General features: G+C 40.3%; 1 protein-coding gene across 5 annotated transcripts in view; it reads left to right on the forward strand.

Moving 5' to 3' along the window:
- The window catches only part of LOC109409995 (diuretic hormone receptor), a 206,979-nt gene that overhangs the window by 152,488 nt on the left and 29,676 nt on the right, over positions 1-24,815 (forward strand). For 4 of the 5 annotated variants that reach the window (XR_002130099.3, XM_062853834.1, XM_019683524.3 and 1 more), the window contains 2 exons: positions 15,088-15,212; positions 15,773-15,802. Coding sequence is in view for 3 of the 5 variants with exons in the window: in XM_062853834.1 (XP_062709818.1) it covers positions 15,088-15,212; positions 15,773-15,802 (155 nt within the window). In the remaining 2 variants the exon portion in view is untranslated. The remainder of the gene's footprint in view (positions 1-15,087; positions 15,213-15,772; positions 15,803-24,815) is intronic. The other variant, XR_002130100.3, reaches the window with a different exon arrangement.

The following is a 24,815-nucleotide window of genomic DNA, read 5'->3' on the forward strand; positions in this document are numbered from 1 at the left end:
ACTTTATATTTTATATTTTATAATCCCAATCTATTACTCTACAACACCGTTGTGCAGTACTCTGCACGATAATGCCCTCTACTGTGCTTCAATGAGGACGATGATTTTCTAAGGGATACCACAAAAGCAACTCCCACAAAATAGTTCAACATGCTGCAACTTTTCATAGAGTACAACAAAAATTCTCAAACTTTGACTGTTTGTCGACCTATTATATGTGCACTATTGGTACAAAAATGAGCCCGGTTGGTTAATCTTTCGCGAAGTTAGAACCGTTTTGGTAAAACAATATTTTTTAGACAACTTTCCTTCGAAACCAGTATACCGAATTGAAATTTTGAACGTTTACACACTTAATTTTGAATACCGTGTTCGGTAAATTTTTGACGAAAATAGAACAGCTGTATACAGCAATAACGGATTGTTTACCTTTTGCACCCGTTTTTGACAGTTGGTGTACTGAGCCTCAGTAAAATCGATTACCGTAGCTACCGAAAAAGTTCTGCTGTTTTATTTTCGTCAAAAAAGTACCGAACAGGGAATTCAGGATTGAGTGTGTATCAACAATATATTAACACAATTATTTCTGAATTGCCTGTTCGGTACTTTTTTGACGAGATTATAACAGCAGTACGATCTCGGTAGTTTCGGTAATCGATTTTACTGAGGTTCAGTAAAACAACTGTCGAAATTGTATGGAAAAGGTAAACAATGCATTTTTGCTGAACGAGTTCGGTGCTCAGCAGTTTTAATCTCGTCAAAAATTATCGAACTCGGTAATCTAAATTAAGTGTGAATGCTTCACAAGTCTACAAAACATACACACTAAGTAATTTTTACCGTACTCCGTATATTTTATGACGAAAATGGAGCAGCTGAATGTTCGGCGATCGTTTCGGCAATTGAAAAATATGCTGAACATTCGGTTGTTTAGAAATTTTCACAAACTGTCAAAAAGTACCGAACAGTTTAGTATTAGTGTGACGAAGCCTCAGTACTTTTTGCAGATCATTCAGTAAAAAATATGAAAGTAATAAATCCTGAAAAATTTGTTTTCAAAATTAATGTTTATTCAAATTTTACCAAGATAAACACATTTCAAACACTACTTTATTGTCATGTACTTTATTATTGTGCGTTAACATTAAATGGTAGGTTATTTTAATAGTTTCATCATGTCCTTCAATAATATTCACTTCGTTAGTGGATCAACATCCGGGCCTGGACGCCATAATGGTGGTCTTCGTGGAGGCTGTTGAAAAATAGTTGCAGAATATATAATTATCAAGTTAACCCTGAGAAAATGCAAAAACCAAAAACCGACTTACCCTTTTGCACAGTCCTACAATTTCACTTATCTTTGATTGTACCGAAGACGGCTAATAACAAGACAGACAGCTCCCACCCTGTCGTAGGCGACATGGTCAAAACGCCCTCAACGATTCACGGGAACATTAAAACACGATTGTGTGCGTGTACATGCATATTCGTACACGGCAGGTGTGGCATCGCACGCACACTTATTTATGATGTTGTTCCCTGAAGTCGTTTGCGGCGCTAGTGTGCTTGTCGTTGCCAAAGTATTAGGATCAAGAGGGTAGATGTCTGTCTTGTTATTGGCCGTCTTCGGTTGTACCCTAAACTAAACAAAACTAGAAGAATTTTTTTTGCGACGTTTCATTATAGAGAACTTCAAATGGCGGAACCTTTGACAGTCGTTTGACTAGCGGCAGAAGCTATACAATCTGATCAGTAAAACCTAGCAGTATGTTCGGCAGTAAATTGATGTCCATTCAGTAACAAGCAACATGAATGCCGACTGTTCAGTAATATGTTACAGAAAATTTGACAGTTCGTGTTTATCGAACGCTTCGGTACAAACAAATAGCTTTATACAGTAAAAAAACTTGTAAAATATTGAAGTTTCGTCAATCATTTTGCTGTTGTCGTTAAAATTGAGGTAATTGATAGATAAAATTGACGAAGTTATCCACAACTAAAAGTACCGAGGCGAGGATGGGATTCAGTGTGTAGGTACTTTTTGAACGGTGGAAAAAGTTATCATGCGTTGACGCTTTTTGGGTTTTTCTCTAAAAAGTGTAATTTTTTACATTATTAACATTACATGATGAGAATGAGAACCACATGCTTAATAAGGGAATCAATACTCTATCTCCAAAAGGATATATTAGAGCCGGCTTTAGGACATTTGGTCGAATGACATTTGGTCGAATGACGAATGGTCGAATGACATTTGGTCGAAAGTACGTTTGGTCGAAAGGACATTTGGTTGAATGGACATTTGGTCGAAACCCATTTTGTGGAAGAAGAAGCATATGACATTTAGTCGAAAGGCGCTAACCGATGAAAAGAGATTTAAGTGGAAAAAAATATTCTAGATTTGGGTATCTGAATTTATTTGTTTCTGAACTTATTTGGTTGAAAGTATGTTTGGACGAAAAATATGTTTTCACCGAAAAAAATCAACAAATCTCGAAACATAAAATTCAACGGTGACGAAAAACCCCACAAAGAATAGACGATAAGTTGTATAGCAATTTAATCATGTTAATAATATCAAACATTAAACAGCAAATATTTCATTCAAGGGTGTTTATTATTAAGGTAACTTGTTTTGCAATGTAGTTTTCGTTGGCATTGGTGAAGTAGTTGATTTTCCATCGAAGATTTCTCCTTATCTTTAATATTGGCTCTTCTTCCAAGTTTCATAATTTCACTGCGTTTTTGTGTAGCACATACTGGCTTTTCCATCAAAGGTTTCTCCTTCTTTTCAACATATGCTGTTCTTTCAAATTTGTTATTTGTGCTGACAGTGGACATTATGGTTGTGATTTTTTTTATTGATGATTTTTCCTTCTTTTGAACATAGGCTATTCTTTCAAGTTTCGTATTTGTACTATGTTTAAATGTTATGGCTGCTGTCTTTTTCTCATGTATTTTTCCTTCTTTGAAACATAGGCTATTCTTTCACGTTTATTAACTCTCCTAGGATGATCGGTTTTTCACACCACGATGGCGTAATGCACGTTCAGCGTGCCTGTTTGGATCATATTGACCCCAACATCGTTTTCCTGTACGCTGTACAAACTGCTGAATGTTTCATAAGAAATTTTTCCTTTTGAACACAAGCTGTTCTCCATTAGCTGATGCCTTTTTTTAGATATTTTTCCTTCTTTCAAACATAGGCTGGTCTTTCAAGTTTACTCATTTCATTGCGTCATGTATCAACTGCTGATTTTTTTCATCAGTGGTTATACCTTCTGGGGTTTTGTTCAAGTTTCCTGATTTTATGTACTATGTTCATATGTTGAAGATGCAGATTTTTCATCTGATATTTTTCCTTCTTTTTAACATAGGCTGTTCTTTCATGTAGTGTTGCACTTGAACTGAACACGAGTCGAAAATATTTAATATAAATGCTTTCAATGTTTTGATTGAAACGCAGTAGAAATTTAACTTGCGTGTCAGAGCTCAAGATCGCCCGTTCAGATACCGATTCAGCTCCGAACTCATATGTGCTTACTCTATCGATATGTTATGCGAATAAACTGGTCCGGTCACCCGGAGTTTCAGAAAATCCGTCAATACATTGTGGGGTTGAGAGGGGATGAGGTGTAAAAAAATGTTATTGATAGCCATAGACTTTTTGAGATTTTTTTTTCTGGAATAGCCCAACAATGATGACAAGACTGATTGGTTTATTGGTTTATGATCTTTGATGGTTATTGTAGCTGACATGCCGAACATATTCCTGAAAATCCGGATTTTCCGAAAACCACGGTAATCAGACCGGTTCACTCGGATAATCTCCCAATAAAACATAAGTTTCTGAATCGAATCCCAAGATTATTCAAATCTTTGAAAAATGGCAGATATATAACCATTTCAGTTTTGAGGATACCAGGGTATCATGCGTTCCAACTTCCAACTGAAGAATTTTCAAATATGTCTGATCGCAGCGTGCCGAGTTTAAACTTGAACGCGTCACTTTTTTCATGTTATCCTATTATGGTAGTATCATGCACTGCAAGCAAGTATCATCATTCGGGTATCGCTGCTAGGTGTATTTTCGGACATTCTCACGTACGAAGTAAATAGGTACTGCTGATTTGCATTGCTCTAGCAGCGAATGCCACAAGCCGCAGAGCAATATTGTTGGTAACGAGATGATAGTTTTCCAATGACAGGTTCAACAAAAGTTTTTTTTTTCGTTGATCTGCGAATAGTAGCCCCATTAACGTCGGCATTCTGCAGTTCACGAGCCAGGTGCGCAAGACGTGTGGGTTGAATTAAAGTTCTCACGTTCCAAGATTTGATTTTCCAATCGTTATCCGTAAATCGTTGCCTGGTCTGTTGCCGTTAAATCAATCCGTTTTCTCTAGTTTTGCATTTTTTCTGGTAGGTGACGGTTTAAAACAGGCTTCCTTACCGGGGCTGCTCTGCCTACATGGCGCTCAAGGGGCTACCACCTTGGGTACGTACCTCCCTATTGAGTATTCGGAACGTACCTACTCAAGCTGAAGTCGGAAATACAACAGTGCGCGGACTGCCCTACCTGCTAAGCACATAACTCTTATCTAGCGGTTTTTGTCATCGGCTGGTCTAGTATCTTTTCATCAGTTAGTGCCTTTCGACCAGATGTCCATTCAACGAATTGTCCGTTCGATTAAATGTCATATGTTTCCTACTCCATAATATGGGTTTCGACCAAATGTCCATTCGACCAAACGTCCGTTCGACCAAATGTACTTTCGACCAAATGTCATTCGACCAAGCGTCATTCGACCAAATGTCATTCGACGAAATGTCATAGATTCATTAGAGCCTATTCGGATTAACGAAAAAAAAACATTTAGTAATTTTTACTCATTTTCCTCTATATGGGTGGAAATGTTAAACCTGCATAACTTTACTCACCGTAAAAAAATATATTTTATAACGTCGCATCGAGTATCAACATATTGTTGATAAACGTTCAACATTTCATTTCGTTTGGTTCACTGGATTCGGAGATATGATTGTTCAAAAATAGGTTGTCAAAAAAAAGTGTTTTACGAGAACACAAAGTTACAGCATGTTGAACTATTTTGTGGGAGTTGCTTTTGTGGTATCCCTTAGAAAATCATCGGCCTCATTGAAGCACAATAAAGGGCATTATCGTGCAGAGCACTGCACAACGGTGTCTTATCAGAACTCATCCAGTAGCAGCGGTGTTAGACGTTACACGTTCCGCTTTGTCTGTTGGTTGGCACACACGGAATGTAATACCGTATTCCTTCGCAACGGTTCCGTGAAACGACTGTGGGTTTCGGCATCTTGATCATCGTCGATTAATTATCGTGAAAGCTGTGGACAAGAGTGCGGCTGGATTCAGTAAGCAAGAGGACCACACCAATCGTGCTGCCTATTGGAAGATTGTGCTGACACCAACATTTGGTGGCTCCAGTGAGGATGAGCTATGGCCACCAAAATTTGGTGGCTCCAGAGAGGAGCTACTGCTATCAACAATTGTTTGCTCACCAGAGAGAATATACTGCAACCAATAGGGTAGACTGAGGAGACTTGATCCCTGGGGAGACTTGTTCCCCCCATATTTGCTCGGAATCAAAAACATTTTGCTTCTAGCATATTTTTTCCAAAACTGCTCCTGGTCAAACGACTATGTTTTGGCTACAAGTGATTTCGATTGTACATTGCATTATTTTTAAACGGCTGATGGTTTGTTTTCAGTCCTTCAAAAATCTTTTAGGCGATTCCAAAAAATCTGAATAACTATGTGAAAATTGAACCAAATCGTGTCAAAATTTCACAGTACATAGTTTAAATCAAATACTTACAAACTTATTTATTCAAATAAGGCTGTTGTTAACATATTTTAATTAATTCAGCTTAGTATACACAACAGTGACATGTGGAGACTTGATCCCTCGAGGATTACACACACATTATACATGTGAAAAATGAAATTCTATTCGGAAGCCTCTATTTACTTGAAATTCTAGTCTATTCAACGATAAAATGTGTCAGATAATTAAAACTTTTGAACAAACCAAAAAAAGGGGGATCAAGTCTCCCCATTTTGAAAATACGGCATATCCCTAAAAAATTAAGGGAATCTTACAATTTCAAACACTTAATATTCATCGAAAATACAAGAAAATTCGAAAAGAAAATGAATAGGAAGACTCTGGAATGATTTTCCCTTTAAATAAACCATGTGCTGAAAGGGGGATCAAGTGTCACCCATTTTAGAAAAATACATCATAAGACATACCTCCATAAAAACACAGTATCGAAAACTTTAACAATAATTTAAAGGCCTTCTGCTGTGTATTAACTTGCAATACATGTTTACCTGCCATTTTGTACCGAAATCGGATCTGGTTTTGTGTTTTTTTAAGTTTCAGATAAATTAGGAAAAAGGGATCAAGTCTCCCCAGTCTCCCCTACAGTGATTCCTTCAGGGATTGTTGCTGATATGCCTTGAGAAATTACTCTGAGGATTCTTCCTGCGATATCATGTTGTGCAGGAAGCAAAAGTATGTATATATGTTTGTTTCAGTACTGTCATGGTAAAATCAAGGTTTCCAAATTTCAGCGCTCCCTATTTTGGTACGCCCAAATAAAATCACTTCATTTTTGCGCCTTATTCAGAATTACTTTGGGAAAACACCTCCATGCATTATTATTTGACGAAAGCTTGCTCTTATTATCGCGGAAGAGACATTCTTGTTGCAATTTCTTTTTGCAGGAGTTTGTCTTAAAATTTCTAGAAAATTCTCTAAAATTGCCTCCAGAGACACTACCAGAAATTCCGTTAAGGATTCTTTGAAAATTTATCAAAAAACAAAGAAAAAATAACAGAAAGAAATATTTTTCTGGAAGATTCCTCTCACTTTCTCAATTTTCTCAAAAGATTAATCTTGAAAATTGTCCACGGTTTTCCTCAGAATTTTATTCTTAAATTCCTTTCTCAAATAGGCGTTGCTTTGGATTTATTCAGACCTTCCTTCAGAGATGTTTAAAGATTTTTTTTTCGAAGATTCTCTTATCAACTCCTGCAGATTTTTTTCCAGTTTCTATTCCTTTGCATGTATTGTAAGGATTTTTTCAAGAAATTTTCTATGAATATCTACCCCAAGTAACACAACATGTTATACAGGTATGTTCCGTTTTTATCAACACGGTCCGCGATTTTCAGTTGACAAAAACGGAATAGTGATAAAAACGAAATGATTTTCTTTAACAAAATATTTTGCAACATTTTAATACGAATTGGAAGTTTTACTGTAGAACACATTACAAAAGTAAAAATATACAGTTTACTATGAAATTTAAATGTTTTTTAATGTCTTTTAGCACATCTTGGTTGCACAGTTCAAATAACATTTTTTTGACTGTGACGCCGACAAGAGGTTTTCACCACATTTGTGACCACATTTTTGGAAATCAATTTTCGTTGAACGCAAGAATGACACGTATTACAGTTCCAGTACCCGGATCGACGTTTTAAAATATGACATACTTTGAGGAATGATTAATCTCCAGGAACGTAATTTCGATATCCTAACAAAAAGGATATGTTCACATCTTTCCGGAAGGCATTTCTCCACGAGTATTATCTTCACAGATTCCTGTAAATGTTTCGTCTAGGATACTTTTAGGACATCTCCAGGAATTTTTCTAAGCAATCACTTGTAACTTCTCCAGAATATTGGTTTCCTAAGAAGTTCCTCCATAATTCTTCTAGGTTACCTTGTACCATGCTGATTGTTTATCTTTTTAATTCGATAAGAATTTTTAGTGAAATTTCTCCTCGGATCAACCTAGATGTCTCTTTGTAAATTTCTCCTAGAGTTTCTTTGGGGATCCCTTCAAATATTTTACCAGGAATTGGAATTTGTTAACCTTCCTTATGCATTATATTGGGAACACCTCGCTGACGTAGTGTACGGTTTGGGTCTAGAATGGCCCTAATGCACAAGGTGGGCTAAGAAAATCATTCTGGTATTTAACCTAAACACCCTGTTGAAATTCATCCAAGAGTTGCTCTGAAGAATCGCCAGGATTTTACTTTTGAAATACAGGTCGGACTCGATTATCCGGAGTAGGGTTTTGGCGCTTCCCAAAAATATATCTTGCAAACGGTATGCTAAAAGAATCTGAAATATTGACTGATTACTAATCAATGTTGCCTTGACAAAATGTCCATATTTCAGCTTTTAAGAGCATTCTATTCCCCAAACATGTGTTTGAAAAGCATCAGATCCCGGCTCCGGATTATCGAGTCCGACCTGTATAGGAGTTTCTAAATGTCTTTAGAATTTCCTACGGGAATTCTTTCAAGATTACTTTTTGAAATCCCTCCAGACAATATTTCTCCAAAGGTTCTTTCTGGGGTTTCTACTGATTTTTTTCTGTGATTCTTTCAACAGTTTTTCTAGAACTTCATCAGAAGTGTTTTCTTTGATTCTTTAAAGAGTTTCTTATAATATTTTTCCCTGGAATGTCCTCCATCCAAATTTTTTTTTGAAGGATTCCTACATAGCTTTGATTGGGTATTTATGCGTGGTAGAAACACCTACACCTAATGGAACTTTTAGTAGGAATACTTCCCAGAGATTTTCCAAGAGGATTCCATCTTTCATCTTTGTTATTTCCCCATGACTGCTGGATGAATCAGCCTTGGGCTGAAAATCTCGTAAATGAAGAAAATATAACACTAATTCTCCCCAATTTCTTACTGCGTTTACGGGGAATCTCCCAGAAGGGTATAGTAATCTTCCAGGAATCCTGTCCTCAAATCCTAAAGAAGTTTCTTCTGGAAGTCCTCCTGATGTTCTGTATAGAAATCTCGGGGGAGTTATTCCTGAGAATCCTCCAGAAGTTCCTTGTGCTATTGGTAGTGGTCAGTCATTCTCCTGTATGAAAGGCCAAAAACGGTTGTGCGAACCCGCAAGCAGAGACACTTGCACGAAACCCGCGTCAGGGGAAAAGAATCTCCTTCCAGAAAAAAGTTTTCACGAACAACTGCAAAATCAAGCCCTCGATTGACAGAATACTCCCAATAGATGGGGTCGAAGAGCCCGCCCTCAATCCACGAAATGTTAACAACAAGGAGGAGGCAGTTCCAGGCTCCTGTCCGAATCGCTTCAATCGGGTGCCCTAATGGTCCCCCCTTTCCGTACTGGTATATAATATTTTTTAAATGTGAACAGGTATGTGCGATTATATGGACAGAAATCCTGTATAAGTTCTTTCAAGAAATATTCCAATTGTACTTCGAAGGATATTTTCAGAACTGATGGGATTTCTTTAGAATTTATTTTTTGAATTCTTAGTTTCTTCTGGGAACCCTTCAGGAGTTGCTGGAGAGATCCCCAGATTGATTTCCAAGATCCTAGGCTCCTCTTTCCTAGAGAAACTTATTTCTGAAAGACTAATTAACTTAAAGGAATTTCTGAATTATTTCCTGACGATTTCTCAGAAGAAATCCATTATGAAATCTGGAGGAATAAATAAGGTAGAATCACTGGGAATCAGTGGGAATTACTGAAGAAAACCAAGGAAAACAAGAGAGATATCCGGTAGAAATTTAGGCCCCATCGGAAAGAAATAGCGTCCCGGAGGGAAAAATTCAGCACATCGCAGCACATCGAGAAATTTATTTCACTTAAAAAAGTCTTGTAGAAAAGATTTTCGTGTTAAAATTCAGGCAGCCCTAAACAATTAAATTTCTCGAATAACACTTGAAGAGGCAGGCCAAGTTCCGGTTGGTACGTAGAGCCGTAAAGATGAAGAAGAAAGGAGAAGAAGGATCTTCAGAAGGAAGTTCATGGAGGAATACCCAGATGAACATCTTGGAGCAATCCCCGGAAAGGACACCAATTAAGTTAATGAAAAAAAAAAGAAAAAAAAAAGTTCGATTATCCAGTGATTTTTTTTTAATATTTCCGGATAGTCGTGTCCGTCCTTTGATGGTTTATATGCACATCCCATCTATTATTAACCTATAATGATCAGCTACTAATGTTACACTTGGAAAATGATTGAGCCATTCTACAAAACGACAAAATTGTTGATTTTGATATTGATATTCATGTGTTACCTCCTGCCATCTCCTGGCAGATTTTCAATTGTTAAATTAGCTCGGTTTAATTTTTCTAGTGGACTATTGGTTTAATTTTTCTTATGTTCAAATAAAAAGTAAAATTATGCGTGAGAGAAAGCATGAATTAACATTATTTACAGCTATATTTGAAATGTGTTGAAAGCTGCTGTGCCGTATACGTCTTCTATGTCATCATTCGTGATTGCTTCAAATTCATTCATGGATGCATTTCCTCAAGATTAATGTTCGAAGAAACAAATTTGACAAAAACTTGAGTGTTGACAAAAACGGAATGAAATGTTAACGAAATCGGATAGTGACAAAAACGAATATTGATAAAAACGAATAGTGACAAATACGGAACATACCTGTAATAGTGTATATATTACATGTTTCAAACAAACGTCCATGTTTTGTTTCATATATGGGAAACGTATTTTCGTACACTTATATCACCGAAAAAGCGCAAAAAATGGCGGCTTATAAAACATCTTTGATGTTACTAAAGATGTTTTCCTATACATTCTTATAACATATAATTATGTATTGAATGTGCTCCCAGAAACATCGTAAGAACGTTGTTTTTTTTTTTTTTCTAGTAAACACATCAAAATTTATAAAACCCACACTGTGCAAATTAATGTGACACTGGTTGTGCTACTTCGTAATAGCTCACAATAAAATTCCAGTCAGATATTATATTTGTAAATTTCCATCACGATGTTTGGTCACTATGACTTAATTTCATGTGTAATTAAAAATTTATTGTGAAACAAATACATTCACTTCTCATAAATTGATTCGCTTTCCATCGGATTTGAACCAAGAGAGAGGTATTCTTTGATTTCTCTGATTTGTATGTGATTTTGGTACAAATTTTCAGACATGCAACATGGTGGCTTCTGAATACAATACCGTCAGGATGTTTCGGAATGTTATTTTCAATTATGATGTATTTATGCTGTGCTTTTAGAGTGTAAACACTGTTATTAGTAAGGGAATTATTTCATTTTATAATTTTAAACATTTTTCCAGATGAATAATTATTGGGAGAAAAAGTTGTAGATTAACAAACGGCTAGGTATAAAAGTTTTGATATGAAACTTTTTAGCCGGCTCTGTAATTTATCTGGCCTGTTAGAGAATAATTCAAAACATTATTAATACGTTCAAATTACATCTGTTATACATCTCAATACCATGTTTGTTGATTATCACTTGAATCGATTGGTTTACGTAGAAATTATCATCATCGTAACATATTTCAAACATCTATTTCCAAATAGCATACAACGATGAGGTTTTGGATACATGTTTTGAACATTAGTACAACAATAACAATGTGAGAGATCAGTACTTGGAGTGAATATGGCTGAATTAATTTCAAAAATTACGTGGTATAAAAAATAGTGTGAGAACTGGATTTTAAGTGAGATTTAACCGCCATGTAAGTATCTAAAGTGGTTATAAGGTGACGGGAGGCTGACTTTTAAGTGACATTCAACGATGGCTTCCAACTTGTGAGACATTCATGCCTATAGTGACTTTAACAGTAGCCAATCTTGTTTGCGTTTATGCTTATTCCCTTGTGTTCGTCTTTTTACAACCTCGTAGCGAGGTATGTAACCACAAATCATAAAATATAGGTATTGGATGCAATTTTAGTTGCTGTCATAGTGTTTCCAAAATATCGCTTAAGTGAGTGAGAATAGACAGCGACGCGACAATCTCAAACATTAACGTATTTAATACGTAAAAATAACGTATACGCAACATGTTTTATCACATAGGTTATAGCTATGTGCTGCTGATGTTTTACATAACATCTTCAATTGAAAGAAGACCATGGTACAAAAATGTTGTGTAATCAACGTAAAATTTACTTTACTATAACTTGTAGTGAGGTGATAATCATTCTCGGTAGCTTGTTTTTATCGAACATAGATAAACCATAATTTCAACAAAAGATGTTTACAGATACGATTATAGTACTATACTATGACATCTTTTTCAAATTCCATTCCCAAAGATGTTTTCTGTGTTACTTGGGACAGAGGGCTCTCCAACTCTTCTAGGCATTAGTTCAAAGATTTCTTCAAAGATTCTTTAGTTTTTTTTTTCTGCAGTGGTTCTGCAGGTAGCAGTTTCGGGTTTTATGTGTACAAATTCCTTTCGAAATTGTATAAGAAAAAAAAATCTGAGAGCCAGGAGTTCTTCCGAGGATTTCTTGGGAAAATCTTCCAGGGATCCTTCGGAAATTCCTTGAGGATTTTCTTTAAGACTTCGACCGGTACTTGTGTCTGCGATTTCTGCAGGAAGCAGGAATTATTTAAGAGATTCCTTCAGAAATTCCTCTGCGGAACTCCTTCAGTAGTTTCTCAAGTATTTTTTTGCCTTTGAATTCCTCGCAGAGTTCCCTCATAAACTTTGCATGTTTTTTTCTCATGATAACAAAAGGCTGGATTATAAAAGGCTGAATGTGCAAAAGGCTGAACAGGAAAAGCTGAAAATATATAATTGTAACTGTTGCCGCGACCACTGTGTGGCAGCAGCCAATTGAATAGGTGAAACAACCAAGCATTTCTTTCGCACTGATACGTATCCAACAGATCAATTGTAACAGATACAATTCCACACAGAAGGGTTATCCTATTGGTAACAAGTCTACTTCTTTTGTTAGCACTGACAGAATCATTAGTGCTCCTGATGAATTCGGCACGCAGTATGTGCAAAGCAAGTATAGCTATAGCAATTTGTAATTTATTACCCTGAATGCGCTACGGTCAGTGATAGCAGTTTAAGTTAGTCGGTACGGATAAAACAGAAATGTAAGTACATTCAATGTGAATTCTTTAGTAAAGAGTAATGAAAGTAAATATATTTTAGCTTTGAAGCTGTTCAGTAAAACAACTACAAAACTGTTTTCATCCACTCCGTCGTCCACCAAACTGCCCCAACAGTAACATAACCCGAGGAGAAGAAAATATCAACAGCATAAGAAAATATATGATTTTGGCATAATAACATAATAAAATCAGTGATTTTTGTGTTATTAACATATCTTATTATGTTATAAACTTGTCTGTCATAAGCGGCAAAATAACAAAAATCATAACAAAAAAATGTTCCTGGAAGACTAATTCAATAACATGTTTTGTTAGATTCAATAACAACATAATAACAATTGATTTCGCAGTGAATATGAAAACTTGTTATTGTTGTGTTATAGTTCATCACATATTTGTACATTTTCAATAGTACAATAATAACAAAACTTGGTCTACAACAAAGTGTATTATTGAAATGTTATTGAGTGGATGAATCTCAATAACTTGATCATAACAAAATAAGATTACCCGACAAAACATGTTTTGTGCATATTATAAATAAGTTATACTTTGATAAGTTAATAATAACAAATTATGATATAAAAATAGGCTATGTGATTCTGTTGTTATGAATTTGATATTCTTCTCTGCTCAGGAAGGCTGAAATCGCAAAAGGCTGAAAGTACATGAACGCATGAAATGAGTTACAAGTTTTGGTTTAATAAAGAGAATGATGATGCATACCAAAACTACGAATTATCTCTTTCTTGGCATAACGTCTCAATCAGAACAAAGTCCGCTACTATTCCACAAAAGTTGAACTTATTGGACACAGTGGCTTAATTTCCCCAACAAGTGAGGAAAAAAAGCGTCCGCTTCTCAGATAAGTGTTTTATGACCACTTTCACAGATTAACTAAGAGTTTCCTTTGCCAATAACAATTTTGCATTCTATATGGCGGGCAAAAAAAAATCATCACAAAAAGTTCCTGGACTAACCGGGCACCCTCAGCATGGTCTTTCTGAATTCCCGCGAACTTAACGCTTTGGTTATATGGATCACACAGTTACACAAAATCTGACTGGAGTTATTTCAATCGGTTTTTTCTCCTTCTTTAAGCAAGGGCTTATCTTCCGAGTTATGCTGTTGTAGTGATTGTTGAGGATAATAATATAAGGCTGAATTACAAAAGGCTGAATGCAAAAAAGGCTGAATGCACAAAAGGCTGATAACGAAAGGCTGAAACTATAGAATCGTAACATAAGGCTGAAATCATAAGCGGCTGAAAATAAAAAAGAGTGAAAGTACATAAGCGCATTAAATGAGTTTAAGTTTGAGTTTAGTCAAGAGAATAATGGTGTGTACCAAAATTACAAATTATCTTTCTCTTGGCGTAACTGGCCCGCTTCTCAGATAAGTGTTTTACGATCACTTTCACAGTTATTAGCTGAGAGCTTCCTTTGCCAATGACCAATAAAATTTTCATCACGAAAAGTTCGTGGACTGAACGGGAATGGAACGTGGTCTTTATGAATTCCTGCGTACTTACTGCTTTGGCATTATGGGTCATACAATTACATAAAATGTTACTGGTGTTATTTCAATCGGTAATTTCTCCTTTTTTAAACAAGGGCTTTTCTTCCGAGTTTTGCTGTTGAAAGTGATTGTTGGCATTATAGTTGCCAACAATATCAACAGAGATTTTCTCTTCTTTTGAAGGTAGCCTATTCTTTAGAAAAACATTGCCATAATCATGGGCTGATCAATAAAGCAAACCATGGACTTGGCATGATCTTCAGAACGGCTGTTTTAGAATTGACGGCATCAAACTTTTATTATCATTTAAGCTTTTTGTAATTTCAGCTTTTTAATATTGTCAGCCTTTTGAGTTTCAGCCTTTTGTTCTTTCAGCCTTTTGTGTTTAAGCCTTTTGTACGATCCATTGTATGTTTCCTAAGATCTTTAGATATATGACCGCATGACAAATAACCGAGAGAGCAAATGACCGTATACTATTCTAGGTTTTTTTTTAACTTCTTTTTAACATATCTGAACACATCGTGTCAAAAACTATTACCGATAAATGTAAATTGTTTGAGCTACCCTCTCTTTTTTCCAATCTTTGCAGGGTTTAGTAGTATCATTACTGTACTGCTTCCTAAATTACGAGGTACGAGGAACCCTCCGGTTACACTATTACCGATGGCGAGACGAGCGCAACATTCGGCTCGGCATCATTTCCAAACATCGAAGGTAGGTGGCACAGCTCCTCCCATGTAACAACATGTAATCCAATCAATCACCGTGTAGGTTGGGAGCTGCAATCTGGTTTCAAACGTGATTGCCTGAGGCAAGATCAAATTCGATATGGCTTCGATAGCTTCCCAGCTCAATCCTCTCTTTTCCTGGTTCGTTATTACAGCCTTCCTAATTTCCCATTATTATTTATATTTCTCCTACTCGCATGCTGCGCGCGGATTATGTTGCTCGGTTTCTTCCTGGAATTTTCCAACTACGTGGAAAACCATCGTCAACCGAACGTTGATTGCATTTCACGCTGCTCGATTATCTGCACCACCCACTCGAAAACAACAACAACAACAACGTCAACAACCACTGACTGACTCTCTGGATGGACGTCGACGGCTCGGCTGCAACACTCCAACGATGGCGCGACGGAAAACCCATCAATCATCATCGGTTGCGACGCGGGAGTGTCCTGACGTTGGCGATGTATGTCCGTCATCCACGCGTCTCCATTGGGAATAAATTGCAAACCTTCCGTCACTCGTCCGGATAAAAACTGAAACCAGACCGACCATCAGTGGAACTGAAAGTATACGGTTTGTATAGCGTATTCATCGGCTTAATCACGCTTTCATTGCATTGGTTGACTCTCATCGGACATTTATCGCGACTAACAGAATACCTACTATCACTTTGGGTTGTTTGGTAGAGTGGGCCATACGTGATGTATAGGGAAATGAAAGATGCAGCGATCGAACCGAACAAATCGTTTAGATTTCAGTTGAGGTAACAACTCACTGTGCACAGTTTGAGTACGATCGGTTACCTATACGTTATGTGGATCAAGTTTGATGTTTGTATAACATTTTTGCATTTATCTCATGCGAGGCTCAAATTTGTATTGATCTGTGTAACCGAAGACTTAGCTGTTATTCTTATTCATTTACAAAACATAGCTTTTTTAACAAGAATCGCATGCCTTCGACAAAGTTTTTCAGGACACTGCAGACAATACTTTAATATCATCGGTTATGTAGTTTCAGACAAGTGTCAGCCCCTTATGAGAAAAACGCAGCAAAAGGAGTTTCCTACGCCAAATTCCTTGTAAATTTCGATTGCAATGCTCAAAAGGTAAACACAACCGATCGTGATCAAACTTGGCAATTTGCTCAGGAGCCGCAATGGAATTAAAAATGCCTTGATCTGAGAAAACTATCACATTGGCCTAATCTATTTTGTGATAAATGTTGCATTTGTGTACCGTTTTTATTTTTGTCATTCTTAACTGCAGTTTAAATTCTAGCAGAGCATCTGCCATTTTTTGTCAATTGAAATGGAGACGAATTCGGGTTTTGAAAATATCAACAACTGATATGAAGCTGCAATAACAGGCACGAGTACCTGAGTGAAGTTCGGCTGTTGAATTTATTGCATTGAATGCAACTATGTATGTTTTATTGGTGGGCAGTGCCTAAAACGAACTTTGTCAATCGAAACTGAGTTGAATTGATGGATTAACTATTACTATGTGACTAGAAGTGGTTGACGGTGTTGGCTACCGATTCTGATTTGTATGTAGAATGTTCAGGGCTTGATCCCTGGCCGAATATCTTTCTCCAAAACAATTAAAAGCCCATTTATCCGAAAATGTAAACGCTCGAGAGCCAGACTAGAAGATTGTAACAAAAAAAAAAATAAAACATAATGAGAGCATGAACATAGATGACCATCGCAGTTGCTACTCCGTTTTGTTTTAATTTATTTTTATTCGTGAATTTTAACTATAGCTAATTTTTCACAATTGCTACTCCGTGTTTGACGATGGCGAAATGTACATCCGACTAAAGAATGATGCCTGGAAAATCGGATTTGTCATTAATGTGTCCAAGACAAAGTACATTGCAAAGAGCGCTTGGGATAAATTAACGGGCCCGCTACCCCGAATTTCTATCGACTGTGATTAAATCACGGGTTCCCAACCGGTAGTCCGCGGCCCCCTGGGGCAAATTATACCGATTTTTAATTTTGTAACTTTGTTTTGCATTTTTTTTGTCTGTATCGGTAATAAGTAACAAGTGAAAATGAGAGATGAGCACAAACCAGTGATTCCCAGAGTGGGCGAAAATCGGGTTGAGGGGGCGAAAATACTGCAAACGCGGCGATTATTTCAGTAGCTTCAAGAAACATGTCCAGATGTTTTTTCGTTCATAAACATTACATTCCCTAATATATTAGTATTTTTTTCGTTAGGATAATGAACGTTAAAAACGTCTAAGAAATCTACACAATTATGTAGAATTTCAAAGTTGGTACATGTATGAAAACAATTTTTTAGTGTTTCTGGAGACAAAAAACAGTTTGGAACTCGAAAATTTAAAAATATTGATAAGCACTTAATTGATTTTAATTCATAGCATTTTTATTGAATATTCAAGATAAATTTTTACAGAAATTATAAAAAAGGTTTTTTTTTCTGATTTGATAAGAAAATGTTGAAGCATACCCAGAAGCGGGTTTTTTCAGAACAAATATAACCATAAATTTGGCTAGAATACTGCATTTTTGACAAATTTCACCATCCTTACCCCTCGTGGTACCGGCCGGATACTATGAGCAACCTTAGAGAAGATCGGGTAAGCAACCCCGGTGGGAACTATGGTCATAGGCTGACAGGGAAGAGGGGGAGTTTGCTTCAGCAAACCTGAGCGTGTGTTCTCCAGGAGGAGCGACTCACAACAGCGTCTGATATCCATGTTAGGGGCAGCTGATCTACGTCCGAGTGCCAGGGAAGGACTCTAAGCTAAACTGTGCACTATGGTCCTCCGGAAAGTAGGGGGTTGGTGTCAGGTCCTATGAGCCAGCCGTATAAACCATTGTAACGGAAAATCGGCAACAGAACAATACGAACCGAGACCAACGGCAACGACCCCAGCGAACAAAAAGGACTTGCGATTGGCAACTTGGTACGTGGAACTGCCGATCTTTCAACTTCATTGGGAGCACCCGCATATTCGCCGATCTACTGAAGGACGGCGGGTTCGGCATCGTAGCGCTGCAGGAGGTGTGTTGGACAGGCTCCATGGTGCGAACGTTTAGAGGTAATCATACCATCTACCAGAGCTGCGGCAACACACGCGAGCTGGGAACAGCTTTCATCGTGATGGGTAATATGCAGAGGCGCATGATCGGTTGGTGGCCGATCGACGAAAGCATGTGCAGGTTAAGGATCAAGGGCCGATACTTCAACTTCAGCATAATAAACGTGCACAGCCAACACTCCGGAAGCACTGATGATGACAAGGACGCATTTTACGCGCAGCTCGAACGCGAGTACGATCGCTGCCCCAATGAGGTACAGATACAGGTGGCGCAGATAAACATTGCGAACCACTAGTTGTCTCTTTTGTTCTGCCGCTGATCAAATGCAACTCAATTAGTGACGTCACTAATTGAGTTGCATTTGATCAGCGGTAGAACAAAAGAGACAACTAGTGGTTCGCAATGTTTATCTGCGCCACCTGTATCTGTACCTCATTGTCGCTGTCCAAGCCACGACGTCAAGATCATCATAGGTGATTTGAACCCTCAGGCAGGCTTGATAATCCTCCTCGAAATCAAAAGAGTTTTGCAACATGCTCTAGAGCGATGTTTTGCTTTTGCCTCGTCGTGAGGGAGCGAACGAACCCCAAACAGAGAGGCAATAACAACTGAGCGAGGAAGAAGGAAACGAAAAAAGAGCCGACGATTATTTCGGGTTTTTGAGTGCGATTTTCGCCTCGAGAGTCTTTCTTTGTATGGGAGTGGAACTCGCTGGGCTGCAAAACGGTGAGTCGATAAGGAGAGCATCCAATATAGCTCTGGTCCTCACAAGTTCCTACCTCATGCTTCCACGGGTCAAGCGATGACAAAGACCGCCAGCTAAGAGTTGTGTGCTTAGCTGGTAGTGCAGCCTGGGCACTGTTGTCCTTCTGACTTCAGCTAGATTGAGGAGGTACGATCCGAGTGTCTGTTCACCAAGGAGGTGCGGCTCAAACAGCGTCTGTTCTGGCATCCAGCGGCTGAGTAAGAAACGCTGCACCACGCCCAGCTAGATCCAAGGTGGTAGCCCCATCAGCGTGGTCGTCCCAGTGTTGGTTGGGACGTTAAACAGAACTGGCACGATGGCCCTCCGGCGAGACAGGAGTGTTGGCGTAGGCCCAATAAGCCACCCGTAAAAATCCCCATTGCGAATAACATAGGAGAAAATACGACTCGATACAATCGGCAAAGACCCACGCGACGAAATAAGGACTACGATTGGAAACTTGGAACATGGAATTGCAAGTCACTAGGTTTCGCAGGATGTGACAGGATAATCTACGACGAACTACATCCCCGCAACTTCGACATCGTGGCGTTGCAGGAACTTTGTTGGACTGGACAGAAAGTGTGGAAAAGCGGGCATCGAGCGGCTACCTTCTACCAAAGCTGTGGCACCACCAATGAACTGGGAACAGGATTTATAGTGTTGGGCAAGATGCGACAACGTGTGATCGGGTGGCAGCCGATCAACGCAAGGATGTGCATGTTGAGAGTTAAGGGCCGTTTCTTCAACTACAGCATCATCAACGTCCACTGCCCACACGAAGGGAGACCCGATGACGAGAAAGAAGCGTTCTACGCGCAGTTAGAGCAAACATACGATGGTTGCTCGCCGCGTGACGTGAAAATCGTTGTCGGCGACATGAACGCGCAGGTAGGAAGGGAGGAAATGTACAGACCGGTAATCGGGCGAAACAGCCTGCACGCCGTATCGAATGATAACGGCCAGCGATGCGTAAACTTTGCAGCCTCCCGTGGTATGGTAGTCCGAAGCACCTTCTTCCCCCGCAAAGATATCCACAAAGCCACCTGGAGATCACCCGACCATCAAACAGAAAACCAAATCGACCACGTTCTAATCGACGGTAAATTCTTCTCAGATATAACCAACGTCCGCACATACCGCAGTGCGAATATAGATTCGGATCACTACTTAGTCGCTGTATGCATGCGCTCAAAACTTTCGACAGTTATCACCACGCGTCGAAGTCGAACGCCGCGGCTCAACATCGAGCAACTTCGTAACGTAGAAGTGGCTCAAGACTACGCGCAGCAGTTAGCAGTGGCCCTACCAACGGAAGAGCAGCTTGGCGCAGCTACACTTGAAGATGGCTGGAGGGACATCCGATCCGCCATAGGTAGTACCTCGGCTACAGCACTAGGCTTCGCGACTCCGAATCACAGAAACGACTGGTACGACGGCGAATGTGAACAGTTGAAAAACGAGAAGAATGCAGCATGGGCGAGAATGCTGCAACACCGTACGAGAGCGAATGAGGCACGTTACAAACAGGCGCGGAACAGGCAGAACTCAGTCTTCCGGATGAAGAAGCGCCAGCAGGAAGAACGAGATCGCGAAGCGATGGAAGAGCTGTACCGCGCTAAGGACACACGAAAGTTCTACGAGAAGCTGAACCGCTCGCGCAGAGGCTTTGTGCCACAAGCCGACATGTGCCGAGATAATCACGGGAATATTCTCACGAGCGAGCGTGAGGTGGTCGAGAGATGGCGGCAGCATTACGATGAGCACCTCAATGGCGACATTGCAAGTACCGGAGGTGGCGTGGTAACAGATCTAGGAGTATGTGCACAGGACGAAAGACTTCCGGCCCCTGACCTTCAAGAGATTGAGGAGGAGGTTAGCCGGTTGAAAAACAACAAAGCCGCTGGAGCAGATCAACTACCAAGCGAGCTTCTAAAATACGGTGGAGAAGCACTGGTGAGAGCACTACACTGGGTCATTACCAAGATTTGGGAGGAGGAAGTATTACCGGAGGAATGGATGGAAGGTATCGTGTGTCCCATCTACAAAAAGGGCGACAAGTTGGATTGCGGGAACTACCGCGCGATCACACTACTGAGCGCTGCCTACAAGATACTCTCTCAAATTTTATGCCGCCGTCTATCACCGATTGCAAGAGAGTTCGTGGGGCAATATCAGGCTGGATTTATGGGTGAACGCGCTACAACGGACCAGATGTTCGCCATCCGCCAGGTGTTGCAGAAATGCCGCGAATACAACGTGCCCACACATCACTTGTTCATCGATTTCAAATCGGCGTATGATACAATCGATCGAGAACAGCTAAGGCAGATTATGCACGAATACGGGTTCCCGGATAAACTGATACGATTGATCAAGGCGACGATGGATCGAGTGATGTGCGTAGTTCGAGTATCAGGGACACTCTCGAGTCCTTTCGAATCTCGCAGAGGGTTACGGCAAGGTGATGGTCTTTCGTGCTTGCTGTTCAACATTGCTTTGGAGGGTGTAATAAGAAGAGCGGGGATAAACACGAGTGGGACGATTTTCACGAGGTCCGTTCAGCTGCTTGGTTTCGCCGATGATATTGATATTATTGCTCGTAAATTTGAGACGATGGCGGAAACGTACATCCGACTAAAGAGTGAAGCCAGGCGAATCGGATTAGTCATTAATGTGTCGAAGACAAAGTACATGATGGCAAAGGACTCCAGGGAGGAATCACCGCGCCCGCCACCCCGAATTCATATCGACGGTGATGAAATCGAGGCGGTTGAAGAATTCGTGTACTTGGGCTCACTGGTGACCGACGACAACGACACCAGCAGAGAAATTCAGAGGCGCATTGTGGCAGGAAATCGTGCCTACTTTGGACTCCGCAGAACTCTACGATCGAATAAAGTTCGCCGTAACACGAAGTTAACCATCTACAAAACGTTGATTAGACCGGTCGTCCTCTATGGGCACGAAACATGGACCCTAAGTGCAGAGGACCAACGCGCCCTTGGAGTTTTCGAACGGAAGGTGTTGCGTACCATCTACGGCGGAGTGCAGATGGAAGACGGGACTTGGAGAAGGCGAATGAACCACGAGCTGCATCAGCTGCTGAGAGAACCAACCATCGTCCATACCGCGAAAATCGGGAGGCTACGGTGGGCGGGTCACGTCATCAGGATGTCGGATAGCAACCCGACTAAAATGGTTCTCGAGAGTCATCCGACCGGTACAAGAAGACGTGGAGCGCAGCGAGCTAGGTGGGTCGACCAAGTGGAGGACGATCTGCGGACCCTACGCAGAGTGCGGAACTGGAGGCAAACAGCCATGGACCGAGTGGAATGGAGGCGGCTACTATGTACAGCAGAGGCCACCCCGGCCTTAGCCTGACCGCAATGCAACAACAATGGAACTCGCTAGAGCTTTTTGAGTGTGAGTGGACGTGAGAAACACAACAAGCAATTATGAGTGTTGGACAAGCTCCTCGCTGCGCGGCAAGCTCGCGCTCTGTGATGTTGAGGATTTGCGTTGTGATTTCTGAGTTTTATTTGCACTCCTCAGAAAATCGCCAAACTCGCTTCCTCATTTTCTCGCGAGGGAGTTTCTGTCAAGCCTGCGCTCAGGTAGGCCAGGAGGAGGAATTCAGACCGACGATTGGTAAGCTCAGCGAAGACCAGCAAACGAACGAGAACGGCCTACGACTCATTGATTTCGCCGCCTCCAAAAATATGGCCATACGTAGCACCTTTTTCCAACACAGCCTCCCTTATAGTTACACCTGGAGATCACCACAGCAGACGGAATCTCAAATCGACCACGTTCTGATTGACGGACTGCACTTCTCCGACATTATCGACACCAGGACCTATCGTGGCGCCAACATCGACTCCGACCACTATCTGGTGATGGTCAAACTGCGCCCAAAACTCTCCGTCATCAACAATGTACGGTACCGGCGACCGCCACGGTACAACCCAGAGCGACTGAAGCAACCGGTTGTCACCTCAGCATACGCGCAGAATCTCAAGGCCGCGTTGCCAGACGAGGGCGAGCTCGATGAGGCCTCTCTAGAGGACTGCTGGAGTACAGTGAAAGCAGTCATCAACGACGCAGCCGAGAGCACAATCGGGTACGTGGAACGGAATCGACGGAACGAATGCTTCGACGAAGAATGCGTTTAGCATCAGCATGCATGCCCGCAGCACCGCCCATCCATTAGCGAGGGCGGTAATACTGCAGCAAGGGACTCGACAGAACGTGGAACGTTACAGACAGAAGCGGAAACAGCAGACCCGCCTCTTTCGGGAGAAATAGCGCCGCCTGGAAGAAGCGGAGTGTGAAGAAATGGAACTGCTGTGCCGTTCCCAAGAAACACGGAAGTTCTATTAGAAGCTCAACGCATCCCGCAACGGCTTCGTGCCGCGAGCCAAAATGTGTAGGGATAAAGACGGAGGCCTCTTGACGATCCAATAAAAAAAGTATCATTGATCGCCATAAATTCCTCCCACAGTAAATTTCTGGCTACCCCACAGTACTGTAAATTAATTGGGCCGCAGAAGTTTTAAAAATTCTTAAAGGGGGTTGCCACCTCAAAAAGGTTGGGAACCCCTGGATTAAATCGAGGTGGTTGAAGAATTCGTGTACTTGGGGTCACTGGGGACCGTCGACAATGACACCAGCATAGAAATTCAGAAGCGCATTTTGGCAGGAAATCGAGCTTACTTGGGACTTCGCAGAACTCTACGATCGAGCAAAGATCGCCGACACACGAAGTAAATCATCTACAAAACACTGATTAGCTTGGTTGTTCTCTATGGGCACGAAACATGGACTCTACGTAGAGAACAAACATGCCCTTGGAGTTTTCAAACGGAAGGTATTGCGTACCGGAGTACTGATGAGAGACGGGTCTTGGAGTAGGCGAATGAACCACGAGCTGCATACGCTGCTGAGCCATCTTATTTTTTTTTAATTTTCCTGAAACCCCCCCACACAACCACGTGGTTTATGGATGGGCCCAAAGAGAGATAAAGTTGTAAAAGACGGACCCGGTTAGGGTGGTGCTTGGAATCCAGTTTGACTTTCTATTCCGCAGAATTGTAATTATAACTTGCTCTGTAGCTTAGTTGGTTAAAGCGCCGGACTAGCGATACGGAGTCGTGAGTTCGAATCCCACCAAAACAAGTGACAATTTTTTCACAAATTTAACTCTCAATTTACCAGTTAAACGTACTTTGTCTACAAGTACTTCAAGCTTTTACGTCTATTTCAGACATACTGGCCGATTGGTATAGCCGGAAAAGGACAATAAAATGATTGTCAAGGAGGAGTGACTCTTTCCGAATTTTGCGAGGGATTCTTGCTGAATCCCAAACTGGATTTTTTTTTTTCAAAACCATGAGAAACGAAACTTAAGTTTTCTGAGAGGGATTCTCCCAGAATCCTGAGAGAGGTTCTCACATCCTGAAAGGAAATCACCCAGAATTCCAAGAGGATTTTTTCAGAATCATGAGATGGATTCTCCCAGGATTCAAAGATTCTCAGAGTACTCTGAGAGGAACCCACGCAAAATTCGGAGAAACATTCCCTAAAGCCATGAGAAAGACTCTGAAGAAGCCTAGACCTCATAACCTTGAAAGGATTGCCCAATAATACTGAGAGAGATTCTCGCAGAAGAGCGGAATGCTAGGATGGATTGCCAAAGATAGATTCTTTTTTTTTTGTCTAGTTCATTTATTTATGGCTCAATCGCGTGTAATGCTTTACGGAGC

Source organism: Aedes albopictus, chromosome 2 (assembly GCF_035046485.1).
Source record: "Aedes albopictus strain Foshan chromosome 2, AalbF5, whole genome shotgun sequence".
In the NCBI taxonomy this organism is placed as follows: Eukaryota; Metazoa; Arthropoda; class Insecta; order Diptera; family Culicidae; genus Aedes; species Aedes albopictus.